The 26,059-nt window shown below is 41.1% G+C and overlaps 1 protein-coding gene across 4 annotated transcripts in view; it reads right to left on the bottom strand.

Moving 5' to 3' along the window:
- Positions 1-26,059, bottom strand: part of ECPAS (Ecm29 proteasome adaptor and scaffold) — a 65,248-nt gene that overhangs the window by 38,599 nt on the left and 590 nt on the right. For 3 of the 4 annotated variants that reach the window (XM_061455126.1, XM_061455125.1, XM_061455127.1), the window contains exons 2-14: positions 17,181-17,311; positions 13,426-13,542; positions 11,192-11,310; positions 9,783-9,935; positions 7,402-7,570; positions 6,700-6,839; positions 3,326-3,407; positions 2,953-3,072; positions 2,691-2,776; positions 2,368-2,446; positions 1,276-1,325; positions 747-813; positions 518-640 (exon numbers count right to left, since the gene is read on the bottom strand). In XM_061455126.1, coding sequence (XP_061311110.1) covers positions 518-640; positions 747-813; positions 1,276-1,325; positions 2,368-2,446; positions 2,691-2,776; positions 2,953-3,072; positions 3,326-3,407; positions 6,700-6,839; positions 7,402-7,570; positions 9,783-9,935; positions 11,192-11,310; positions 13,426-13,542; positions 17,181-17,311 — 1,436 coding nt within the window. The remainder of the gene's footprint in view (positions 1-517; positions 641-746; positions 814-1,275; positions 1,326-2,367; positions 2,447-2,690; positions 2,777-2,952; positions 3,073-3,325; positions 3,408-6,699; positions 6,840-7,401; positions 7,571-9,782; positions 9,936-11,191; positions 11,311-13,425; positions 13,543-17,180; positions 17,312-26,059) is intronic. The other variant, XM_061455128.1, reaches the window with a different exon arrangement.

Below are 26,059 nucleotides of genomic sequence, written 5' to 3'. Positions count from 1 at the left end.
CTCTGGGAATTCTGAACACAAACACGATACTCAGTGAAGTAAGAGAGTAGTGAAGTGTGATTTCCTCTGGATTAGCATCTCATGGATGAGTTCCTAAAGAGTTCTTTTATAATGTTAGAAATCATACCACACAGAAATCCCAGCTAAACAGTGAATGATCCTTTCTACCTAACTCTTGCTTTCAGAAAACATTTCACAAGACACTGTCCTTGAGGCAGCTCCTTCTCAGAGTTTTCTTAGGAGACTGAAAAAGCATACAGCATAATCACAACAACTTTGTTTCTGCAAAACAGAACACAAATGGAAAACTGCACTGCCACCCTTCTTGCAGCCACTGTACAGTATTAAAAATACTTCATCTGAGCATGCACACACTTCCCCTTCTCCCAGACAGGCCAATACATTCAGTAAGAAAAAGACCTGTTCTAAAAGTATAGGAAAAGTGACAGAAAAAAGGAAAACAATTCATAGCACTTTTTTTTTTTAACGTACTTAATTTTGACTCAATTGAAAATACCTTTATTAAATAAGAAGCAACAAGAACTTCCATCAGGGTACGCTGGGCTCCTTCCAAGTTAGTGTACGCTCCAACCATCATAGACAAAGCCTCCTGAATGGCAAGCCTAGTATCAGCATCTTCCTGCAATACAAAAATAAGAGTTTTCACTTCACAATGTACAGTGACAAGAATTAAGCAAAACCAGTACAAAATCCTAGCAATTCCCCAAAGCCCTGTGAGCACCCACCTTACATAAAGCTTCAAAAAACTGTTGTACCAGTGCAATGTCCTTAGTGAAGAGCTGAGGCATTCGGCTGAAACAAGATATTTTCATTCATGAAGTTTTTTTGGTTTTTTTTAAATCGAAATGCTTCACATCTCATTGGTCTTACCCCTCATCCCACATTTTATTTGTCAAACAAATCTGCCAGTTTGTTTCCAAACTAAACACAGTTGAAGCATTGAAAAAAACACACTTGTCTAGTTTCATGTCCTCTGGTCTTTGCTGTACATTCCTTAAAATTATGGCAATCCAGAAAAGTGGATTAATTCTGTGCATAATTCATGAGCTGCCATTAATCACTGCTAGAGAAGCTATCGGCTAAAAACATATTTCTTTCTACAACTTTGGAGATGTCACAAGAAGAATGCTTTTCTTTGCACTGTACACTCAATAGCAAAATTGGCAGATGGCATGAAGCTTGCTGCTGATAAATTAACAGCTTGCTCTGGAAAAATGAATCAATGTCCCATTCCTTAAATGGAGCTTCAGTTACCTTGAGAGCTTTCCAACCGCTGAATACGCCATTGAGAGCAGTTTTGAATCCTTGAATGATAAAACAATAAATAAAATTGAGAAAAACCAGGAATACACAAAGGCACATCTCTTATAATTAAACATTTATTTTAAATCCTGTCTTCAAAATGCTCAAACAGGCTTTCATGGGCAAAGAATCCTGGAACATCAAATGAACTGTATCCAAGAACAAAAGCATTAGATAGTAACAGAGGCAGCGTGCTCTTCCACAAAAAACAGAAAATTGCAAATGGAGACAAAGTTTACATCTTCCTTCTCATCTCAGCTAATCATATTTTATTTCAAGAGACGCAGTAATCAGATTCAGCAACTATATGAAACCGTAGCAATGAGACAGATACCTTCCACTCGCCCTAAACAGCAGCTTTACACAAAGGAAGCTGTTTGCACAATGAATCCTGCAGATGACCAACGCAGCACACTTATACAGGGGCTTCGTTCTTCCTGAATACTTCCTGAATACTTCCCAATGGCAAGGGAAGCCCGCATATTCAAACACCAACTCAGGTCAGACGGTTATATCCAAGGATCAAAGCTGCAGAAGAGGTGATCTGCAACACCAGCCTTCATAAGATACATGAAAGAGTATCATGGGGAATGTGCTTTCCAAAATGACACTCTTTAGACCAGACTGGCATTTTCAGTTCTGTTTGTGCCGTGTTTCCCACAGCAATACTATCCCTGTACAGACAGAATGGAAGGATGTACAGGCAGACCTATACAGCTGCTTATCACAACGGGGTATACACACTGAGGCCCCTGTGTGCTCGAGAGTAATGAGTAACAGCAGCTAGATGCTACTGTATTATTTCCTGAGACTTTGCAAATAGTGTCTGAGAACCTATCCCTTATCTGTTAAGCAAATAAAAGAGTTTCCCTCTATAGCCTTTTTGCTTCTCTTCCAACAGAACTCCCTAAACGCTAACCTTTGATAGTCATCTAAGGCAACTACAAGAAAGAGATTTATCAGTTTCCATTATAAAGATATTTGTCTTTTGCTTGTATTCGTATCAAGAATTATAGCTCTAGAGTACAGAGCCTTTCAACTTACCTCTTTGTATTCATTGATCAGCTTTGTAAGTCCATTTAAAAGCATCGGGCCTAATGGCTTTATTTTACTTTCTGGACAACTGCAATTAGAGATACCAACAAACAAAACATTATCTTTTGCATCCCTCAGAAGTATCTTCTCACAGTATCTCAACTCTGTTAAGGTGAGAAATTACAGCTTAATGCATGCAACCACACACAGAGATATTTTAGGAATGAAGAAAAAACCCTACTTTCTATGTCCTTAGTCCAGTTACATATTTAGTGAACAGAGAGACTGCTGGGAAAATAGCTAAAAGACATCATGCTTTCTGAATTACTTACATGATACAAATATGATGCACAAACTGCAAGGACAGACTTCTCAGTTTTGCGTTTGTGTTTGCACCAAAGAGTCCATCATAAACCACCTGGCCAAAGGAATAAAGAGCAGATCACAGAGTGCCTGGCTTCACTTTTAAAGGTTTTCTAATTCCCCTTCGGCTTTGAACACTGTTGTAAGTTAGAGTGCTTCCTTTTCTTAACTGCTGGACGAACTATACTGTTAAGCTCATTAGGCAAAACAGCTTTGGAATGTAAGCATTACCTGAATATTAGCTGGGAACGTTTCTGCAGCTTGCCTGGATCGCAGAAGATGAGGAACTATCTTTAATTTAACACGGGTGCTGACTGACTCTCGTTTCATTTCTGGTTTCAGAACAGATCCCTGTCAGAAAGAGTTAATATAGTGCATCTTTGCACAGCAGTACTTTCTAAGTCAATTCAATTATATTTTGCAAATCAGAACACAATAGGACACACACAAAAAATTATTCAACAGCAAAAATGTTCAGTGAAAGCAGATATCAAAGGAAGGGATAGATTTAAGAGATATGTATGTCTTCTCCAACTAAAGTAAGGAAACTAAAATCACACCTTCTGAAATTAAGCAGCTATGCAATTCTGAAGGCAAATCTTACCTCCTTGGTTTTCAGTGGTATATCCCCAAGATACACTTTATACATTTTGTTGATGATAGCAGGATTGTTCCAGTCAATTACACTAAAGAAAAAAAACATTGAACACCAACATGTTAAGATCCTAAACTCCACTTTTTACAGTATATGCTTTAGAGCATTTAGCATCATATTCATATTCTTCAGAGATTTAATATATCTAGTTTGACATCTAATCACTCCTTCCACATCCATATAATACACAATCATAAAGAATGCGAAGTTATTACAAATTTCACCTGCAAATTTTGACAACAAAATTCTAAATAATTTGTGAGAAACCTGCATGCTTCCTTCTCTTCCACGGAAACAAGGCATATAAATCACGCCATCCTACTGATTGAATACAGAATGGTCACCTGTTAATAAACCTCTCCATGTTCCTGAAACCACCACAGAATGGTTTGGATTGAAAGGGACATTAAAGATCATCCAGTTCCAACCCCTGCCATGGACAGGGACACCTTCCACTAGACCAGGTTTCTCAAAGTCCCATCCAAGCTGGTCTTGAGCACTTCCAGCGATGGGGCAGCCAGCTTCTCTGGCAGCCTGCTCCAGTGCCTCACCAACCTCAGTGCTTTGACATTTAAATAGGGAAGAGGGTATTTTTAATTCTAGGACTATCTGATCCATCTAGGATCAGATGGCCTGGCACATCAGTCCCATAGAAGTATAAGGCTCTAGTAGACACCGGTGCACAGTGTACCCTGATGCCATCAAGTTGTCAAGGGGTGGAACCCATTTAAATTTCTGGACCGACAGGAGGGTCCCAAGAGTTGACTGTACTGGAGGCTGAAATCAGCCTGACTGGGAAGAAGTGGCAAAAGCACCCCACTGTGATGGGTCTACAGGCTCCATACATCCTTGGCATAGAGTACCTCAGGAGAGGGTACTTCAAAGACCCAAAAGGGTACCAATGGGCTTCTGGTATTGCTGCTTTGGAGACTGAGGAAACTGAGCAGCTGTCCACCTTGCCTGGTCTCTCAGAGGATCCTTCTGTTGTGGGGCTGCTGAAGGTCAAAGCACAGCAAGTGCCAATTGCGACCACAACAGTGCACCGGCGGCAGTATTGCACCAACCGAGACTCCCTGATTCCCATCCATCAGCTGATCCGTAGACTGGAGAGTCAGGGGGTGATCAGCAGGACCCGCTCACCCTTTAATAGCCCCATATGGCCAGTGCGAAAGTCTAATGGAGAATGGAGACTAACAGTAGACTATCGCAGCCTGAGTGAAGTCACACCACCATTGAGTGCTGCCGTACCGGACATGCTAGAACTTCAGTACAAACTAGAGTCAAAGGCAGCCAAGCAGTATGCCACGACTGATATTGCCACCTGGTTGGTCAACATCAGAAGGATCTGCCAACAGGGCTGGCCCAGCCCAGTCAAAACTTTTACATATTGTAGAAGGGGATTAAGTTCCTGTGGTGCACATAAAGAATTTGCTGGGGAGAAAGTCTGGGTTATTCCTGCTTCACGTAAACACAAACCCACTCATGGGATTGCTTTTGCTCAGGGACGCACATATACTTTGGTGGGTAATGGGGGAAGATGCAGAAGCCCGATGTGTACCTCAAGGGGATTTGATTTTAGGGGAAAACAGCCAATGAACTCAATTGTATGCTGCTGCCTGCTGTGTAGCACTTTTATAGCCCACCAACTAGATGCCTTCAGGTCACCAGCAACTGGCCCCGACTTCCCTCCAACCATCATCCCAACAGAGAATGAACTTTAGCGAAACCAGACAAGCTCAGCAGTGAACAGATGAATTCCACAGTGTCATCAGCAGGCAATGATCCAACACTGCACACTCTTCTCTCCTGCTCTGAAAGACTGTTACAAGAGATGAAGCCTGACATCATGGACCAGATGAACTCAGCAGTTTTATAGGGATTGGTCCGTGCACTAAGGAATGATCTCTCTCTTTGTGTGTGTGTGTGTGTGTATATGCATATATTTATATGAGACAAGAGTGATGGTATATTGAAAAATGGGGGATGTGAGCACAACGTGAATGGTATGGAATAAGCGGTGGATACTTCTTAGTAGCTGGTTCAGTGCTGTGTTTTTGACTTTCACAGTATCACAGTATGCTAGAGATTGGAAGGGACCTCGAAAGATCATCTAGTCCAATCCCCCTGCTGGAGCAGGAACACCTAGATAATGTTACACAGGAATGTGTCCAGGCGGGTTTTGAATGTCTCCAGGGAAGGAGACTGTTCAACCTGGGAACAACACCGATAACACTGATGTTTTCAGTTGCTGCTAAGTCATGTTTACTCTGACCAAGGACTTTCTGAGCCTCATGCTCTGCTCTGCCAGGGAGGAGGGGAAGCTGGGAGGAAGCAGAGACAGGACACCTGACCCAAACTCACCAAAGGCGTATTCCATACCACAGCACGTCATGCCTAGTATATAAAATGGGGGCAGTTACCCAGAAGAGCTAGATCACTGCTCAGGTTGGGCTGGGTATCGGTCAGCGGGTGGTGAACGGTTGCATTCTCTTCCCTTATCATTACTATCATTGGTGGCAGCAGCAGTGGTTTTGTGTTACACCATAGTTAATGGACTGTTACGTTCTTTCGATTCTCTCCCCCATCCTTCCAGGAAGTGCAGAGAGGAAGAAGGAGGAGCGTGGAGGAGTGAGGGAGCAGCTGCATGGCTCTGAGTTACCAGCTGGGCTTGAACCACAACACTATTTCATCTTTGTCTCTCAGACAAACCTGTCTGCCCACAAATAATCATCTAATACTAGTTACTAATGAGATTGTTTGGAACACACGCACTTCCACCCAAAAAACATCCCACAGAAAACAAAAGCATATATGCTTTGACAAAACTGAAAGAGGGACTGAAGGTGAGCAAAATTTTAATAATGTAGAAAATGGTGGCTGCCAAACTTCCTAGACTATGGTCTACTCCACAATTACAGTCTCTTTACTTCCTTAATAAATTAAATGAAAGCATTTTTTTTTCCAGCAGAGACAATATAGATAATTCAACCAGCTGTGATTCACTTACTAAGGTGTTATTGACCACTGACAGTCCATAGAGGGCAATTTGGAAACCAAGGAGTAAGAAAACGGCTCAAAAGCAATTCTAAAGATGACTGAAAACAGACAGCTAAAGGTGTCAGCTCCAGAGCCAAGTAACATCCCCAGCTGCAAGACTGGGCCACAGTGTTCCCAGCTCTGTGTGACTGCATGGCAGCTCCACAGGTATGCAGGGGACTGCAGCCTTCCTCCTTTCAGAGCAGTGTCTCTGGGGCACTATATTAACTGCAGCTAGCTTTGGCAGGAACACTAGCACCGTTTTTTTCCAAAGATCCAAACTGTACCTTTGTTTGCTCTTTAGTTCCAGGTCTGCAGCCGTGGCAACACTGTGTCTTGTATCACTGGAGGCTACAACCAGGTGTATAACAGCTTCAAGTTCAGGCACTTGCTCAGCTTCAATGAACTTCACTATACCCAGCTTACACTGTTCAACAGTGAGGAAAGTAAAGGCAGCGTTATTGACAAAAAAGTATGTCACAATAACCACAGCAGCTCAGCTGTCTCAAATGATGGCTTCTGCTTGCTAGGGCTATGTCCACAATCTCTCCATCTCTTTAGCAGCACCTTCTTTTTGCCTCCTCTCAAAGCAGTAAACTGGGTCAAAGTACCAGCATCACATACCAGCATCATATATCAAGTAGGGATACTTTACTGCTTCTCTGCTAAAAAAGAGACACTTCATCAACAGAAGAGTTTTGCAACTTTACAATGTTTAGGAGGAAAATGCAAGAGTAGGCTGCTGGTGTGGTTGCTTCCTAACCAGCCCTGGCAGCTGCTGGCACCTCCCATCCTGTCTCACCTCTGCAAAGTTCCATAAGGCATCATGTAAACTCCCTCAATAAATTCCCTCAGGGGGAACTAAGGGCAACTGAAAACCTGGTCAGAATTAGTTATGTATTTTCCCTCTGGCCTTCCATTCCTCTGTCTGTAGCCACCCCTCCTACCAACCCCAGTTCACCAAGGACCAGCCTTGCATCTACAAGTACCTGTTCTAGTAGCTCTGGTGTCCATGGGCTATCTCCAATTACCCTTTTGGCTGCATAAAAGCTCATCCCTGGAGGTGGCTGAGGAATTCCAGGACCTCCCACACTACTTGATGAAGAGCCCTGGCCCGAGGGCATGTTTTGTCGACTCTGAGATTCATTCAGCACAAACCTGAGCAGGTGGGAAAGTAAGTTAATTAGAGGCTTTACTAATCCACATTGCCATCTGAATTAGATGCTGGAATGGAGTAATACATATAACCTGTCCAACTTCAGTTGTTCTTCTTTAATTAATGCCATGACTGACATAAGACAGAATTTTACTCTGTTGAGACTCAGACACCAGTTATCCCAGCATATTCTGCAAAAGCTGAAACAATCTCATTATAGCTGTTTGAAAACAAACCTCAGTTAGGAAAGGGAAGGTTCCACTGGCATTTCTGAAAAGAGTTATCTCAGGTTAAAAAACAGACAGAATGGTCTCTTTTGTATTAGAAAGGAATACTCCCAACAGTACTGCATTTGAGAAACTTGTGCTGAAAGCTTTAACAACATTTGTACTATTTCTACGGAAAATGCAAATATTAACAAGGGAAATAATGAAGCATATGCAACATTAAGTGGCAGGAAACAGCCCTTGATACAAAATATAAATAAAAAATATCTTGGAAAGTAGGAGGTTTAGTGCTGGGCAGGGAAGGAAAGCAGAAACCATAAAGGTTTACAGTTCTTAAGTCTTCTTGGAGGCTGGCTATGGACACTGGCTAGTCTAGCTGCTCTGTGAGTATCTCCATACTCCCACAAAAGCCACTCCACTTCTCTACATCCTTGAAAGCTGATCAACACGTGAGGGCATCAGAATTGTAATGCAGAGACCAACAGTAATTATGTTGCTCCAAACAGCCATAATCTGTTTTGCATTCAGCACACAGGTAACAAAAGAAAGTAAACAGACCCAATAAGAATAAACATTCAACCCAAGTCTCATTAGTTAAAACTTTAAACACTTGGACTTCATTACGAGCTTTAAGCCCTACAGTTAGGCTTTCTGGTGGTTTTTACTGCATGCAGATTGGCAAGGCTAATTCGCAACTGGGCAATGACAGGGCAAGTTCTACTGAGTGTAACTTGGTTGTAAATAGCTGCGAACTGTCTCACCCCAGGGAACAAAACTGAGACAGATACCCGGTACTACAGGATAGATGAAGACCCCCTTCAGCCTCTACCCTTTCGATCTCTGAGTATTTAAAAGTTGTCACACTCCTCCAGAATACAAAACCATGGAATGAAGTAAAGTCTTACTGCAAAGCCCAAGGACTTCATCTTCTGAAGCTGCTACCACCACAGCAGTGTGTTGGTGAGGCTAAAAAGCATAAACCTGGGCAGCCTGAAAAGTGTGAGCTATGAACAGAGGAGCAGACTAGGTGTTTTAAACTATAAGCTGCAAGACTCTACACACTCAAATGTTAAGGAAGTGGCCCCCAAAACATCAGATGGAAGTATGGCCCCTAACAACGCTACATGGAGAAACATCACTTGCTCACTATTTTAAAAGTCATTCCTTTAGAGCAATCCACTCAAGCAAGAGTTAAGTGCTCAGAAAAAACCTACAGGAATCTATGAACTGTTGGGGAAAAAAAAAAAAGGGGGGGAAAAAAGTGTTTAACTTTTTAAAATTATTTCTATTTTCTTTCAAAGCAAAAGCTCCCTTAGCAATACAAAGACACTAAAGAAACTAGCGGAAAACAGATTTTTAGAAAGTATTGATTTTAGACACTAGAGAAGATTCCCAATGAGCAGTGGTCAGTAAATTTAAATTGCTCTGTAAATCCTTCTTGCCTTCAGGAACAGTGCTCACACTGAGACATGCCATTACAGTCACAATGTTTTTCCATTGGAAGAGAGATAAAAGACAATTCTTGTTATCAAAGGTTCGATTCTGGAAAGCACAAGCTTTCAGAGATTACACTTGCTTATGACCTTGCAGGAATAAGCCTTAAAACTTCACTGCAGGAAGATCAGCACACATTTTGATCTGGCTTCTATTTTAAAGGTTTAGCTATTTAACAGATAGCTCACATGTCTCATAGCTTCACTTTGATCCCCAAAAGAGGTCAAGGACAGAATAGCGCAACACCCAATTAACCAGAAAGACATTTTGTTAAATAAGAAAGATGGTGATCCCATTCTTAAAACTAGGACCCTGCCTTGAGTCTTACTGAAACATGTAATGTAACGTGTCTTACTGTAACATGTAACTGGTTTCATTCAAACTAGGAAATGACGGCATACTTTCATAAAAGAGTTTCCAAGTGTGCACTTTGTAACATTTCGCACAAAGAACACATCAGTACTAAAGAAGACTGGTATTAAGTCTTACTTACCCATAAGGCATAAGAAGAACATCCAACATAAAGTCCAAAAGCAGCTGTACAGTCTTTGGTTTTTCAGCAAGATTAAAAGGAGAAGCTGCTGCTTTCAGTGGTTCAGCAGGGTATTTCATGTGAAAAAGGGTTGGTATTAGAAGATGCATTAGGCTGAAAAAACAATTACATTTACTGCAACCATTTAAAAAAATCACACCTGTTTATTCTTAACATTCAAGAGAGAAACCTTTAACAACAAAGTTGGACCTTAATAGCAAGAAAAATCTTAACACAAGTTAAACCGATTCACAATCCAGTGGCCTCTTATTTGCCACCTGAGGTACTTAAAAATGGAAGGCAGAAGATAACAGAAGATAAATTAGGATTTGCACTTAAAACGGAACACGTGTGTGTGTATATATATATATACACACATATGCATGCATGCATGCACACACACACACATCTGGAGAGACAAAGCCAACTGCCTGTGCCCAGACTTTAAATGCTTCAGAGTTGAGCCACAAAATGCAGGCTAGGACTGTCTCATCTCTAAGAAATTTAAAGTTTCAAATCTGAATCTACCTAGAGCAGAAGTTGATTAATATTGTTCAGCTTCACCAAGGAGTGCACACTAATATATTCATTATATAGCCAGATTTCTCAAAGCTCTCTTCACTCATGTAATTGCTTTTCAAGACAGGTCAAAACCATGGTCTCAGAGAAAACAATCAGGTATTTTCAAACTGATCTCATGAACAGAACCAAGATTTTACAGCAAGAACTTTCAGTAAGGTCACTTTAAAAACACCTTCAGACGATCACAGTGACACAGAGTGAATGAAGATCTGATTTGGATGCCATTTTCCACTGCCAGCATAGTGGAAATCCATCTCAAAATAAATAAGGAGCAGGTTCATGATTAACAGTTTTCTAGAAGGTCTTAGTACACAGCAGTTCCAACTTCAGTCTTTTTTATTTACTACAACTGAGTAGGAACTTTTGTTCTCACAATTTAGAGTCTCCAATCTGAGACTTTTTATTGGTATTGCAGTTGCTGGACAGAGGATATATACTGATGGTATAGATTTAAGCCAGAAGCCAGAATCTGATGAAGATGGATAGGGGATATGGACAGGCACATCCATCATAACACAGACCCTCTTATCATACCAGGAGTCTGCTGCTGCAGAGCCTGTATATTATTTTAATGTTAGATTGTATGAATTCTTTGTATCACCCAAACTACTGGATGGCTGATTCAAATTGTTCAAGCCAAGAACATCCTAGGCAATGAAGAAATCACCAAGGAAAGGAAAAAAAAAACCACAAAACCCAGAACAAAAAAAAAACCAACCTTTTAACAAGTGATACAATTTTACTAAACCAGTATCAACAGCATTTGCTCCAAGAGTAAGTAGTTATACCTGTCTTGCTGTGGTTGAGGTTTCCCTTCCATTGCAGTGAGGAGTGTTGGAGCCAATTCACATTGTTTTTCCACAGGCAGACGGGGGTATCCCATCTTAACATAAATTATGGTAAAATTCTAAAAGAGTAGAAAAAGCACACATTATTGCAACAGCGCAAAAGAAATACCTATTCTTTAAACTCTTAAATTGTGTTAAATAATTAGGTGTTGGAAATAATGTTTCAGAAGACCAGTTTCTGAATAACTGGACTGACAGCTGTTAAAGGGGAGCCTCCCCTTTCAAAGGAGGAAAGCAACAATGCAAAAAGCCCTCTCTAGCTTCTCTTACTTGCTGCCAATTTCACTAACAGCAGTTTTACCCAAGGAACAGCTTCAAGGAAAGCAAATATAATGTTCTCTTTTACCTATTTCTGAAATAAAATAAAAAGCAATATTGAATAAATACAAAGCAGCACAGGAAAGATTTCTTTTGAAAACATGTTTCTCAATCATCATAATTAAAAGCTGCAAGTGCAATCCAAACAGAGCCCAGTGACAACACAGCACAGCAGAGCAATACCAAACACTGGACTATGTAACTGCTATCATGTTGATACAAATCCAGTCAAGAACTGCAGAGATGAGAATTGTGCATTTGATGACCTGGTTGGAAGAAGCATTGAAGTGAGAAGTCTTATACTTCTTTCTTTGTAAGTGGTACTTGTTAAAATTTTATGAAGCCTCGTGGCACATCACAACATGCACCACTCAGAGACATGAATGAAAACAGGTTTTTGACATGTCCAGCCAAAAGCACAGCTCATGTCAAGCTTGCCTTCAAAGAAGACAGTTTTACTGCTCTACCTTACACACACACTTTAGAAGCTCTCAACGATTTCCAAAGTATGAACTCCAGATAATCCCACTTACTTAAGAGTTAATCTGATTACTTGCATACTACTGCTGTTGAGAGTCTAATCCTTCCTCCATCAGTTTCTAAAATGCTATATTTTCCATTTATGCTGTATATGACTGAACAGTCAAATAAGGACAGGCAGTTTCCCTCTGATTTTATCACTCTTTTTTTTTTTATTCCCATGATGATGATTTGCAATAGATCCATCATAGTTGAAGTGAAAACTGTCTTCATACTTTCTCAAAAACATTTCTGAATCATTTTCACTTCTTAACCTACACTGAATGAAACCGTCTAGTGAAGTTTCCCCATCTATAAAATAAGGATTTCATCATCTTTTCTTGCTCAACTAAGGTCTTAGGCCTAAAACCACATAAAAATACAGGTTCTCATGTGATCAGAGAAATACAGATGTTTTAAGTAAGACTTTGAGACTGAACAACGTTTTAAGACCCTGATCCTGCACATATCAGGGTGAGGTTTGGTAGCTGCTTGCAAAACCGAACTTGTAACAGTGAACAGACCCTCTACAATACAAGCAATGTGTCATAGTTTAAGCCCAGCCAGCAGCTAAGTACCATGCAACTGCTTGCTCACTCCTCACATCCCCAGCAGGGTGGCATGTGTTGACAGACTTGTTTAATAATTTACATAAAAGTAAAATGTAATACAACAACAGGAAATAGAGAGAGGGAGGAAGGAATAAACCACATGCCCTGGGGGAAAAAAAAAAAAAATCCCAAAAAAGTGACACAAGTTAGCACCTCCTGACAGATGCCCAGCTTGTCCCTGAGCAGTGGCTGGTCCCTCCTGGCCAACTCCCTCCAGTTTATATACTGGGCATGATGTGCTGTGGTATGGAATAACCCTTTGGCTAGTTTGGGTCAGGTGTCCCGTCTCTGCTCTCTCCTGCCTTCTTGTGCCCTTCCTCACCGAAAAGCATGAGAGTCACAAAAGTCCTTGACTTACAGTAAGTGCTACTGAGCGACAACTAAAACATCTGCATATTAACACAGCACTGTACCAGCTACTAGGAGGAAAGTTAACTCTATCCCAGTTGAAACCAGGACAAATGACAATTCATGCGTTCATCAATTGTCAAGGGTAATTATCAGTAATTTGAACTGAATCAATAGTGTAGGTGCTTCATGAAAAGTTTCAGCCACAGCAGACTATAAAGTTTAGTTAAAAAAAATAAAAAAATCTCTTAAAACATCATCCTCATGACAGTAACATACTTACTAGGAAATATGACAGATCTAAATGCAGGAGTTTTAAAGAATATTTTGCTTGTCACAAGTAAATCAGCAACTGCTCTTGGAAGAAGAGACACTTACGGTGACAAAAGACACTGCAGAAGGATCCTGATATTGAACTAGCAATGTCTCTACTGGAAGTTGAATTTTTGGACGACTTTTGATGCGCTTATTCACATGAACCAGCAGCTCCATGACCTGACAGGAAGAAAACAAAAAACATGAAAGCACCACCATCAATTTTACCACTTTGGACTCCACACATCACACTCAGTCCACTGTGCAGGCTGAGATTCCCAATTGTTTAATCTCTAAGAAAATGGCATCCATCATTTATTGTATTATTTTGAAACTACTCTGACATGTCTCAGGTCACTGTTAAGACAAGCACATAAGTCTCAAAACAATAACCTCCATCAACAGAAATGCCAGGAAGAAATTATTACTGAGGATGACCAGGTATTTCTACATAGCTGATTACTCAAAACCAGGTTGGACAGGGCTTCGAGCAACCTGGTCCAGTGGAAGACATCCCAGTCCAAGGCAGAGGTGGTGGAACTAGATGATATTTAAGGTCCTTTCCAACCCAAACCATTCTGTGATTCTACAAAACTGAGCCTTGTTTAGAAATCTGCATTGCTGTGGCTGTAACTTCAATTCATGACACCGAACAAAAAAACAATGAAAAAGAAAGTTATCAAGGGTGTGTATGAAAACTATGTTTGCAGTGGAACAATACAGAACTGAAATCCTTCAGGGAAGAGGAGAAGTCAACAGACACCCCATGAATGTCAGGCAGGAGGAATGTGTAGCCCTGCCCTAGGAAGGCAGAGACCCAGCAGAAACGCCGACGGAGCCAGGCAGCAGCACTGGGGGAATGGCCCTGGCATCTAGTGGACAGTGAAATGAGCAAAGGCAAAGGTGCACTGAAACAAGAGAGGTGCAGAGTGGTATTTCCCATGATGAGGACTCTGAAGTACTGGAGCAGGAGCCCAGTGAGTTTGTGCAGTCTCTATCTGTGGAATCTTTTCAAGACCTACCTCAATAAAACCTTCAATATTCTGGTCTTAACTTGTAATGGACCATTTTAAGCAGGAGGTTGGTCTGGAGACAATCTGAGGTCACCATCAAGCTCAAGTATCCCATGATTAACTACTCCATTAAGTAGTTTCTTTCCATGGTTTCAGCAAAGTGTCATTTGTAAATCCACTAAAAATCAAAACTGAATGGAGGAACTCAAAAAACTACAGACAATCTCCACTCTGGAACAATGTATCTTGAGAAATCACACTGAACGTCTGCATCTCAATCACAAACCCGATCAGGTTCTCAAGCAAGGTGGTGCAATAAAGTGACATTAAATGGGGTCAGCTCAGCTCCAGTAAAACCAGAGCCACTCCCAAATGCGCGATGACTTTGAGCAATTAAAGTCAAAAAAGTGGGTACACTGGCCTGTGCTTTTCATAGCTCATTACCTTGGTCATATACTGGTGAAAAAGCAGCTAAATCACTGTCACTGTAGTTTGTCATGGAAACTTCAGAACAATATGCTTGCTGATCTGCATATGAGCGAAGACATCATCTTTGCATCCACTACATAGCTAGGCATCAAACAAAATAACATCCAGATATAATTTAGAGAAACTGCATAGCTGACCATAAGCATGTGACTGAGACCAGAGATAATCTGACAAACTAAAGTACTGCTGACAGGTATCAAGTTTCACTGCTGCAAAAATATTATACCAGCAGTCACAAATTCCTCCTATTTCCAAAAGGAAAAAAAACTGTCTGCACACACTTTTTTGTGAAGGAATAGAAACACATGAGTACAACAGAATTTGAGGAACCCAGTCAAGTTCCTGGTCAAGGAACATGGTGACTGGTAAAAAAAAAAGCCATGGCTGGCTCAGATCATGTGTGAAGGTTTAGCTCATGTCCTGCTTCTCTAATCATTATTATCAAATTAGTGCATGAAGGATCTCATCCAGCAGTACTCATCTGACCCAAATCAGGAAAACATCTGCACTTCGAGGACAACTGCTTCTCAGGTTTTTGCTGGCCTTACATGGGCTGCACAAAGCGACACCATATTCAGTCTGGCACAAATGGTGCTAGCACATCAGTACTTCTTGGAGCACATCTGAACCAGCAGAGTAAGACTATGGATTAGTTCTGTGTCATTGCTCAGGTAACTGGTTTGGCACAAGGCATCCTAGAATTTAATTTAACTCATCTGTCAAACCATGGCCTGAAGGATTACCTTTTCAGGGTAAGTGGATTAAGAGAATGAGTTCAAATTACTGAATGTTGCACTAATATTGACCTGACTGTCACAAAATTAAGGGCAGGGATATGACCAACACAGCAATATGTTAAGGCAGCAGGAATTAAAACAAACTTTTAATTTCCCCTTTCCATAGCCAGTACCATTTTGAGGAGAAAGTCAATCTGTGGAATTAAATTAGTGTGCAGTCAACCCATCTGGTGTACTGAATAAACTACAGTGTGCTTCTGAAGCTGGGTGGAAGCAAATCCTTTAACAATTGTATTAATCTACACTTCAGCAGTATACTGGCACCACAGAGATGTACTTTTTTGCTCACATACCTATACTGTTGAAAGCTTCACTGTCAATCCAATTAAAATGGTGCAAGTTTTCACACGACAATTGACTTTGTTGGCATTTTTTTGTTGCTGTTACTGGGTTCTGTTTTTTTTAACCACTACAGTAATTGCAGAAAAGACACATGACAATGGATGGCAGAGTTATGTCAATGCCTATAGTCAGTTAATGGGTGGATAAAGAGTTTGTCCTCTTTCCATTCTATTTCCTCTACTTTATTAACCTCCATTAGATTAGCTTTCCAATCACTTGAGAGTTCATGTAAAAAAACATATCCTTTTCTTTTACTTAGCCTTAACACAATTTTGAGGCTGGCGCTGAATAACAGACACATTCTTTGCTGTCCGCCAGGCAAAATTAGCATTTGAAAGCTAGGTGTTTGTGTTTAAAAGTCATGAGCGCTTGAAAATTCAGACTTCTTAAGACATTCCCCAGTCACATTAATGGCAATGCAAGAGCAAGAATTGAAAAGATTGAAAAGCTGAGGTGTGATGTAAGTAACAGAAAACAGCAATGTGCACATTGAACAGATTTACCTGCAGGTTACACACACCACAGTAAATCTTCAGTGATGTGAAGTCACAGGTGTGCAGATGAGCTTTTATCCCATAACCAGGGAACTGAATTTCCCAGGTACATATTAAATTCAACCTCCAAAATGGATTGGTCCTTGATCCTATGCCTGTAACCAGGCAAGGATCAAACAGTTTTGAATGTAGAATTTAAGATATACCTGAATGAATTCTGTGATAAAGCTGCCTTCTGTACCAGGGAACAGAATTCCTTCAAGTATGTATGAAATTCCATCTTTAACATTATTTGGTGCTTGCTCCTATTCCTACTGTCAGACAAGTGAATGACATCAAGGAGTATGTCTTCAAGGTCTTTCATACAGAACTAAGCCTGCCCCACATGTGCCGTGAATGCAGAACAGTCCTAATATGGAAGCAAGAGCAACTGTCTTTATGATACCAAGTCTAGGTCTCAGGCTAACTCACAGCTAGCTGGCTTCAACTGGAAACAAATGCAGCCTTCACGCAGCTACAAGAGCCCATGCATCTGTAAAAGACCTTGCTGATACAATCAATGACTGTTTTCTTTAAGCCATTAACAGTTGTAGGTATAGTAGTACAGTAAACCATGATACATCAGGGGCATTTCCTTCTCCCTGAACAGGACAACATACCATTAGGATAAACTGCACCCTTACCTTTTTACGAACTCCTTCTTGTGTGCTGGACAGCTTGAGGAGTACAGGGGGTAGGAATTTGGAAATAATGTTCTGTAACTGCTCATCTGTTTCTGCATGGCCAAGACGCAAGAACACACGTTCAAGTTGATCTGCAGTTAAAAAGAAATACAGGAAAAAAAGAGAAATTGGTTGAAATTCAAAATTGCTGTAGCAAGAAAACAGCATTTTTTTAACATCCCCTAATGGGCTTCTAAGAAATGCCATACACAACTCCCCAGTTCTTAAAGTACTTTCATCTCAACATCACTCAGCACAGATGCATCTTGTATTTTTAACACTACATGAGCAAACAACTGATGGCCAAAACCACCCTGGTAGCTTCCAGTACCAAACTCCACAATTACATGGAGACGACTTCTGTCAAAGACAGAAACAGTCAAGATTTCCTTTGCTTCATTCTCTTTTTTAAATCAAGGTTAGGACATCTCCAAAGGTGCAACAGAAAGCTAGGACCTCCAAGTCATTCCCTGCCCTTTCTGCTTTGACCACAGAAGTGTGCAGCTGTGGGGCTATTAACTCTTGAAAAGATGTTTGTTGCCATTTGCATTCAGATCATGATGTTCCATATCTCCACTATTTAACCAGAAGGCAAATGCTTGTTATTATTCTTCTTCAACCTAGAGTTCTGGTCATATTGTAGGCATCGTGTCAACAGAAGAAAACCACAAAGCACATACAACCCAAGTCCAATTACAGTTTATATGGCAGAAAGAGTCTAGACAAAGCACAAGATGCAAGGTTGAGGCAAGCTACACCATGGCAATTGTACAAATAAACAGGCTGCACACCTGAAAGCACAAGAAACAAACTACAAAGTGGAAACCAAGGTCTTTGAAACCTTGAGACTATTGTTCCAGAGTAAATCTGATAATTACAGGACATTATAGGACTTTGTTACATAGGACATCTTGACACAGGCTAACCTATTCTGCTCACAACTTTCCATTAAACTACTTACATCTTCCAGGAAACCTTTACAAAGCTGTACAAATGCTGACCGAATCAGTTACTGACTTTTTTACAACTTGCTGCTCTTCTTTCCAGATGTCAGTTATTACAATAGAAATAAGATCCCAAGTATGAAACACAGGACATACTGCAGTAACTTAAAACACAAAGCTCCTATTACTGTACTACCAAGGTGCTGGGCGTGTTTTAAAGCTTTCACCTTCCTCTGGTCAGCAGGTCTCCCCCCCAGACCCAGGAGGGAACACAAAAATAATAACTAAAAGAGCCAAAAAACAACCACAAAAAACACCTGCAAAAAAACAGAAGTTGCAAATCCTACAAGATCAAGAGAACAGGGGGCAGGGGAGAATCAATAACATCTGTTTTTTCAGTGAGCTAGCAGAAGATCATTTCAAGGAAACATATGAGACCAAAATCCTCTGACAAGCACAAGGACTGAGGACCATCTGTCTTTACAAAAAGAATGTAAGAGTCCCTATTTTAAGTCCCAGCATGCAGCTGCTCCGACAGCTAAACCAGAATAAAAGCAAATCCTCCCTGGCACAACATCATCCCCGACTGCCAGACCGTCCTCGTACATGGTATGAGGAGCATCTCTTCTCATTCCACAACACTGCAGGACAGATATATAGGCAGCAATAAGACCCTGGGCTTTTGAAGGGACTACAGGTCTTACGACATCCTACAAGGAGGAAATCATTTCCCCAAAGACTAATCTAAAGTGACATGGGGCAAGCTCAGATTAGAGGAAGACCAAGGAGAACCCTCCTGCAGCACTCAGCTAGCTGTAAAGGACTATCAAGGCAAAAAAGAAAAAAGCACTGTACAGGGAAGAAGGGAAGAGGTGAAGACTGAAGTGAATGGATACGGTTGGAACCTGAGCTAACAAAAAGGATGTTCAAGTAGAAATGCTGCTTTAGTCAGCAAACCTATCATGATGTAGCTACAGAAGCCTTTACTGTCTTATTTTTTAAATCTGTGCTACCTCTGCACTTAAAGGCCTCACAGCACCACTCCTCCTCTGCCAGGTGCAGGTTAAACATAAACATACCACTTCCAACATTTTGGTTTCTGCTGAGCACATACAATAGGCAGCTGAAAAGACAAGAAGACTATGAAATTTTACTGTCAGGGAAATTACAAGCCAAGACTCTGTAGCACCTACAACACAAACTGACTTCTAAGCCAATCTCTTGGTTCAGACAGATTTCATGGAACAATCAGGCTGTCAGCTAGTCAACGACATCGTGACCTTTCTTTTTCTAGTTCCAACAATTTTTTTCTCTCTTCTACTCCTTTCCCTGCAAACAATCTCTCCCTCCAGGACCTCCACAGTGTCTTACTACTAGGAGACTGCTTAGACCACACCAAGCAGCTGAAATAAACAATGCATGAAATTACCAAATCTTTCTCCTCTGCCCTGGAACTCCAGGAGATCACTGCAGACACACTACCCTCAAGCAAGCTGACTGAGGAACCTCCCAACATGTTCCTTCTCATGGCAGACTCAAGTGTAAGCTAACACAAGTGAAGGTATTTCCAAACCTCTTTGTTGTAGCCACTGGACTACACACACCTCGTGGAAGGCACAGAAAGCACTCTGCATGTGCCCACAGGAAGTGCAGCAATGCATCTACACTATTTCCAGCTTCCACCATCATTCTGTTGTTACAAGCTGCAACCAGAATTGTAATAATAATACTGATAGGAAAAAAAAACACCAAAAACCTATGCCCTTGTTCACACTGCATTTGAGATGTATTTTTTACTTTTCCTATATCTCTGCTGCCTAGTCAGTTAGGCCCTAATAACTTAGGTCTTCTTCAGGTCTTCTTCCCTTAACCATAAGCATGACAGGACTTCTCAACAAATTCAAGGAGACTAGTCACCTGGTGCAGTTAAGAAACTGGTCAGGAATTTGTCAGAGCAGTCTCCTGTGCTGCCAATGAATTGTGTTGTATCCATAGCAGCAACAGGACAGGAAAACAAAGAGCTATAAACCCACAGAAGTATTGCACATCAACCATTTTCTCCCCAGTTTTTATTCTACTAACAATTGCGACCATCTCTTGAGCTGACAGCATTCACCATGGTGAATGCCGGAAGCATAAACCCTGGAAATTTGAAGAACCATACACAATGGTCCAGGAGAGGAGCCAGGGACACAGTATCTGTGGACTCAGATACTTGACGTATCTGAGTACATCAGATGTAGTGTACAGATGCAAGACATATTTGTGCAGATGTGCCTTGCAGATCTGCCAGCTGGCACAGGCAAGCTCCTTTCTCTCTCTGCCTTCCGTCTTCTCACAGCCTTCACCTGGCCTCCTTGTGCAGCCTGCAACAGCAAGCAGACCAATGTGCATCAGACACCAAACAAGACAAAGTGTTTCCTCATGGCCCATCTCACATTTCCACACTGTGCTCTTCACAAGCTTTTAGGAATGAAGACAAAACATTCTCCCTCTAGTTTTGCAGTCCCTACTGCCAACTGCACAGTTGTAATTTCAAGGAGGGAACCACTAGGTTATATGTAACAAAAATAAGTAAAGCAAGAGGTTTAACTTGCTTACCTACCTACCATAGAAAAGAAATAAAAATGAAACAAACTGTTCTGAATAAGCCTCAGCAACTGAAATTAATCTACGGCAATCTTACACAACCTGACAGTAAGAGCACTGAATTTTAATTATAAAACTTTACACACTTCAATCTTTACCTTTGCTAGCCAACACTAAACTTAAAATGCATCCATGCAATGACACACTTTTTCTAACTTTCCTTTCAAAAGTTGACTAATTTTTTAAGTCTTCTGGAAGCACTGAAAGAAAGAAGTAATGAAGAGGAGACATTTAGTAATTACAGGCTTACCTCTACCTAAAAAGCCAGTACTTACGAGATCTAAGATTTTACACAAAGGCTTCCCCTTCCTCAATTTCACATTCAACCCTCACCTCCAATTTAGGTTTGCAATATTTCCTTAGTATTGGTTCCCACCTGTAGCACCCTCTGTATTAGCTAATTATTTATGTTTATAAAGTTACTTCCATTGTTAATCTACTGCAGTTCAACTCTGGTGAATACAGGGCTGGGGAAAGAAAATACTGTCAGAGACAAAGGTCCAACTTTTAATGCAGGCCAAAGAACTTAAAAAAAAAACACAACAAAAACAACAACAAAAAAAAAAACACAACAAAACACCAAAACACCAGAAGACTGCCATTATTTTATTTACACTAGTAAGAAAGTCAAAGTGAAAGGAAGAAAGCAGGAAAGGAAGAAGACTTCGCCAGAAACACAACTGGAAAACCTTCTGCCAAATCCTGCAGGGCTCTACAAAAACTGCTCCAAGAACAAACTTGGACAGCAGAAGCAGTGGAAAAGCATAAGGGCACAACGACACTACAGTGAGCTTTTCAGATTCACTCTACTGTGGAAAGGCCCCTGCTCTGCCAGGGACTGTTGGAAGAATAACGCAAATGAGATTAAACCACTACTACTACCCTTAAGTGCATCACTGGATTCATTATTTTTTGGATATTCTTGCAAGTTTGCCTTTACAAAGCTGGAAGCAATTTCTTGAAAGAAGGATGACTGTTATGGCAGCAAGAATCTGTTTATGTGCAATGTGACAACCACAGCCACTGCCAGACCTGCCCACTACATTAGAAAGCACCTGAGAAATCATGTCTGGTTTAAGAAGTAGTCTTAGAAATACAAAATGTGTGCTACAGCTATGACAATCAACATTTTACTGTGGGAAAAAAAAAACAAGAAAAAAAGAAAAAAAAACACAAAATAAACCCACCATAAACAAATAAAACAAAACAAAAGAAAACCACAAAACCCCAAAACCAATCAAATAACAAAAAAAAAGACAACCAAGAATGAACTGTACAAGTAGAAAAAAGTAACACTAGGTAGCTTTATTTTTCAAATACATACCACTAAGTCCATGCAAAATTTGTAACAGATATTCATGTATTCTGGCACAACCACAACTTCTTTCAAGGCTGCTGTATAGCATTTTCACACAGTATTTCATTTTTTTGTGGTGTTTTCTTGGGGGAAAAAGTGTCTATAAGAGCATGAATATGGAGGATTTAACAACAGACATTGCATATGACGAGATGTTCTCTTTCACTGTATGCAGAAGAATCAAAGTGGCAGGAAAATGAGCTATGTCATTGTATCCCTGTTTCCAGCAGTAGTGTCAATAGACATGACATATCCGGAATTTGAAATCCCCAAGTTACCGTGGCAAAACAGTTACCTATATGTGAGGCAATGCATGTTTCACTTCTGTTTCTTTCCAGTCTCCACTTAAGACTACAAGGAGGAATACAGGTTTCAGCACTCATGATCACACCTCATGCAAAAAGGAAAGGAATAGACTTCAAAACACAGTTAACATACACATACTTTTTACAAGAAAGTCACATTAACAAGGCTCTAACTTGTGCTTTATAAACTCTGAAATCCTGCACACTGGATATAAAAGGATCAGAGCTATTGCTAAGTCTTGTCACTTCAGAATTGATCTTGCAGTCTCCCAAGCCAACAGCAAAACCCCAGCCGCTGACTGAAACATACTCCTTCTTCCCATTCTACTATGCAGTAGCTTGCAAAAACTAACAGAGAGAAAGGCATATGAAGAATGGAAAGGATAAAATAAATAGCTTAATGTTTTCCTCCCATTAACACAGGCACACATCCCGTCCCGTCCCCCGTGTCCCCCCCCTTTCTTTTTTTAATATAGAAAATCATGGAAATGAACTCTTTGAATGCTTGGTCTTGCTGAGGTAGCTGGTTCACTGTTCATCCATCTTTTAACCAAAGAAATCTCAGCTCAACTACACACAATTTCAATTCATGTGTCCAGGTTCTCCTCCCTGTCCTTACACATGATAAAAAGTTAGCTCCCACTGGCATCTATGCATATTGCACACACAACATCAGCTATTTTATACCCACCCCTCAGCAATGTGTACTTGTGTAGCTGAGTATCAAGTAAAATACACACCATTCTTCTTTTGAAAACTGACTCAAGAAACTACCAGGGTTAGAAATTAACCTAACTGTACTTCATAATTTAACTGATCATCAGGAAATAGGAAAAGAGTCTGGGTCCTCTGCAAAACACAGAAGACAGTAGACCAAAATTCTGTTCATAAGGCCAGAATTTATGTTCACTTTGCCAAAAAGTATCTAACATATTAGTCAGGCTGCTACATTAAAGCATTTATAGAACTGTTTCAATAAATCAAACAAGAAATCCCTCTCCAAAACCCTCCTCTGTATAACCATTACATTGCATTAGCATCCTCCACATCTCCTCCCAAAGGCTCTAAACTGAATGAACAGTACTGGACACAGAAGCATTTCAATTTCACTGCCTGGATGGCAGGGGCAATTCTAGAGGCAGGTTCCTGATAAAGCAAACGCCCAAGCACACTCCAGAACGAAGCAATTGTTTCTGCCCTATTCCACATACAGAAGAAAGCATGAAACTCTCCTCTACCATGCCACTACTAAAATACGTGTCAAATTCTTGTTCCAATGGCATTAGACTCTGTGAGAAAATACATCTAGTATGATTACAGTAGCCAACAGTGAGTCAGGATTTGCTGGTGCTATTCCTGGCTCTAAAAGTAACCCGCTGCATGCCTACAGCCAAATCACTCTGAGGGGCATTTGTAAAAGTAGGCCAGACAACAGGTTATTTTATGAGATCTCATTGGAAAACGCTGGGAAGGAGCAATACATTACCTTTCTTTACCCTATTCTTCCGTTTTATATAAAAGATGATAAAAAATTTTAGTTGCATACTGAAATCCAAACATTTGCTGTATGCCAGGCTTAGGCGCTCTATTTAGTGGCTATCTATTCTTACTGAAGATTAATCTTCCTTTCCCCTGTATCCGAACTCTTGCAGGTTCAGGGCAAGTTTACCAATTTTCCGTTATTTTTTTTAACTGCCTTATCTCCATTCTTATGCTGTCCTCAAACAATTTGCCCTTAAACTGGTAAACATTCTGATACAGATTTCAAGCAAATAGTAGGAGTTTATGTGTTTGAGTGAAGGTATAGATAAGAGTCCTACAGCCATGTACATATAAAGCAAGGAAAACTGGTTTTCTAATCTAAAACTAGTAGTAATTATTTTTGTTATTTTGGCACTAATTGTTACCCTAAAAAAGAACTTTTTTTTTTCCAAATATTCTGAAATTTAATTATTTAAATGTACTAAAAGACAGCAGGCCCCCACATAGGCTGTATAGTTTCCATCTCTTTCTCTACCTGAAATGACTCCTCTTCCATTAGCTTTACTTTTTATTTAAGATTACAGTACCTTCTATTCAGTGACAGATGAAGTACTAAGGAATAACCCAAAATCAGCAAAGAAAAATCCACTCTCTTCCCCCCCCCCTCAAAATAAAAGATTTCTAATCAAACCAGTGGAACCCCCTCAATTCTGAAGGATGTAGTGGACAAATAATATAAATTATACCATATGATTATTAACATGAATCTCAACCTAAGCACATTTGTCCTCTCAGCACAACTTAACACAAAGGGCTGTGTAGCAACTGGCACATGGTTGAGAACTAAGTTTTTGCAGGATCAGGTCTGGAGGATGGGGAGCTAGATTACATGCAAATAAAATCTGAGGAGTTGCAAGCAAGAGATCTCACACTGACCGGTTTCACGAGGAGGAATCATGTTAGCATTGTAAAACTGACAATAGAAACTCTTGGATGACAGCAGCAGTGAGGTCTTTCATGGTCATGATTAGAATTTATCCCAGTTGTCATCAGAATAAATAGCCTGGCATTTCTGTCGTCCAATTCAAGGATCAGTGTAACTGCAAGATCTTTCTTAGTCCACCACAAAATCCTGCTCTTTGGCTATGTAAAGAACATCCTCATCATCATTTTATGCCTCATTCCACTCAGCCTAGTTCCATTTATATCTAACAAAGAGCAGAACACGGATGCTACCTACACAGCAGCATACAGAGAACAACGAAAAAAACCCAAGTGACACATCAGGCAGAAATGTTTCAGAACTGAAAGCCAATAGCACGAATATGCTCAAAGGATTTCTTCTGCCCTTCCTCACCACCGACTGCCAAGTACTATTTCAGGGCAACCAGAGGCCCTCTTATTTGGCTGAGTCATATGTTATCTTGCTTTTAACTCTTGACAGTTGTTTAAGACCTAGTTCTATTACAAGACACGAAAAGAAAAAACGGTCTTGAAAATTTCTTAGGTTTCTCCAAAGAGAAGTCGATCCTTTATTGCACCGGACAGAGAACGGGATTTAGATTCGACAAGAAGGCAGGAACCGGGTTTCCCCTGCGCTGCACGCTCGGCGCAGATGCAGGCTCTTCCGATTCTGGCTGCTGTAATCATGTGCCGAGAACTGCAGAGGCTGAGGATGTGCTCACACACCTACCGTGAGACACAGCACTGCGCCGGCAGCTTGAGCACTCCTCAACAGCACGCCGGTTCCTCGGTACGCGGTATTTTTACACTAGTGCTGCAGCGAGAGGACTGCGGTCGAACAAAGCCACGGGCACCTGCCCGCCCTCTCGGGGTGCAGATGCTCTCCCTGCACGGAAGCTCTCCCGGCTCCGCGGGTCCTCCCGCCGAGCAGCCCCCTCCCCACTGAGCGGGCGGAGGGCCGGCCCCGCAAGGTCACGCAGCGGCGGGAGAGGGCGCAGGCCGCTGCGAGCCCCCCGTGGCCGCAGGGAGACCGCGGCCCGGACAGGCCTCCCCCAACACCGCAGCCTTCGGCTTCCGCCTCCCGACATGGCTGCGCAGAGCCGGGCCCGGCCCCACCGCCGGTACAGCCGCACCGGTACG

Source organism: Pezoporus flaviventris, unplaced genomic scaffold, assembly GCF_033815535.1.
Source record: "Pezoporus flaviventris isolate CSIRO_AGI_PZ_B2104156 unplaced genomic scaffold, CSIRO_AGI_Pfla_v1 ptg000018l, whole genome shotgun sequence".
Classification (NCBI taxonomy): Eukaryota; Metazoa; Chordata; class Aves; order Psittaciformes; family Psittacidae; genus Pezoporus; species Pezoporus flaviventris.
This window is presented reverse-complemented; position numbering and strand designations above follow the sequence as displayed.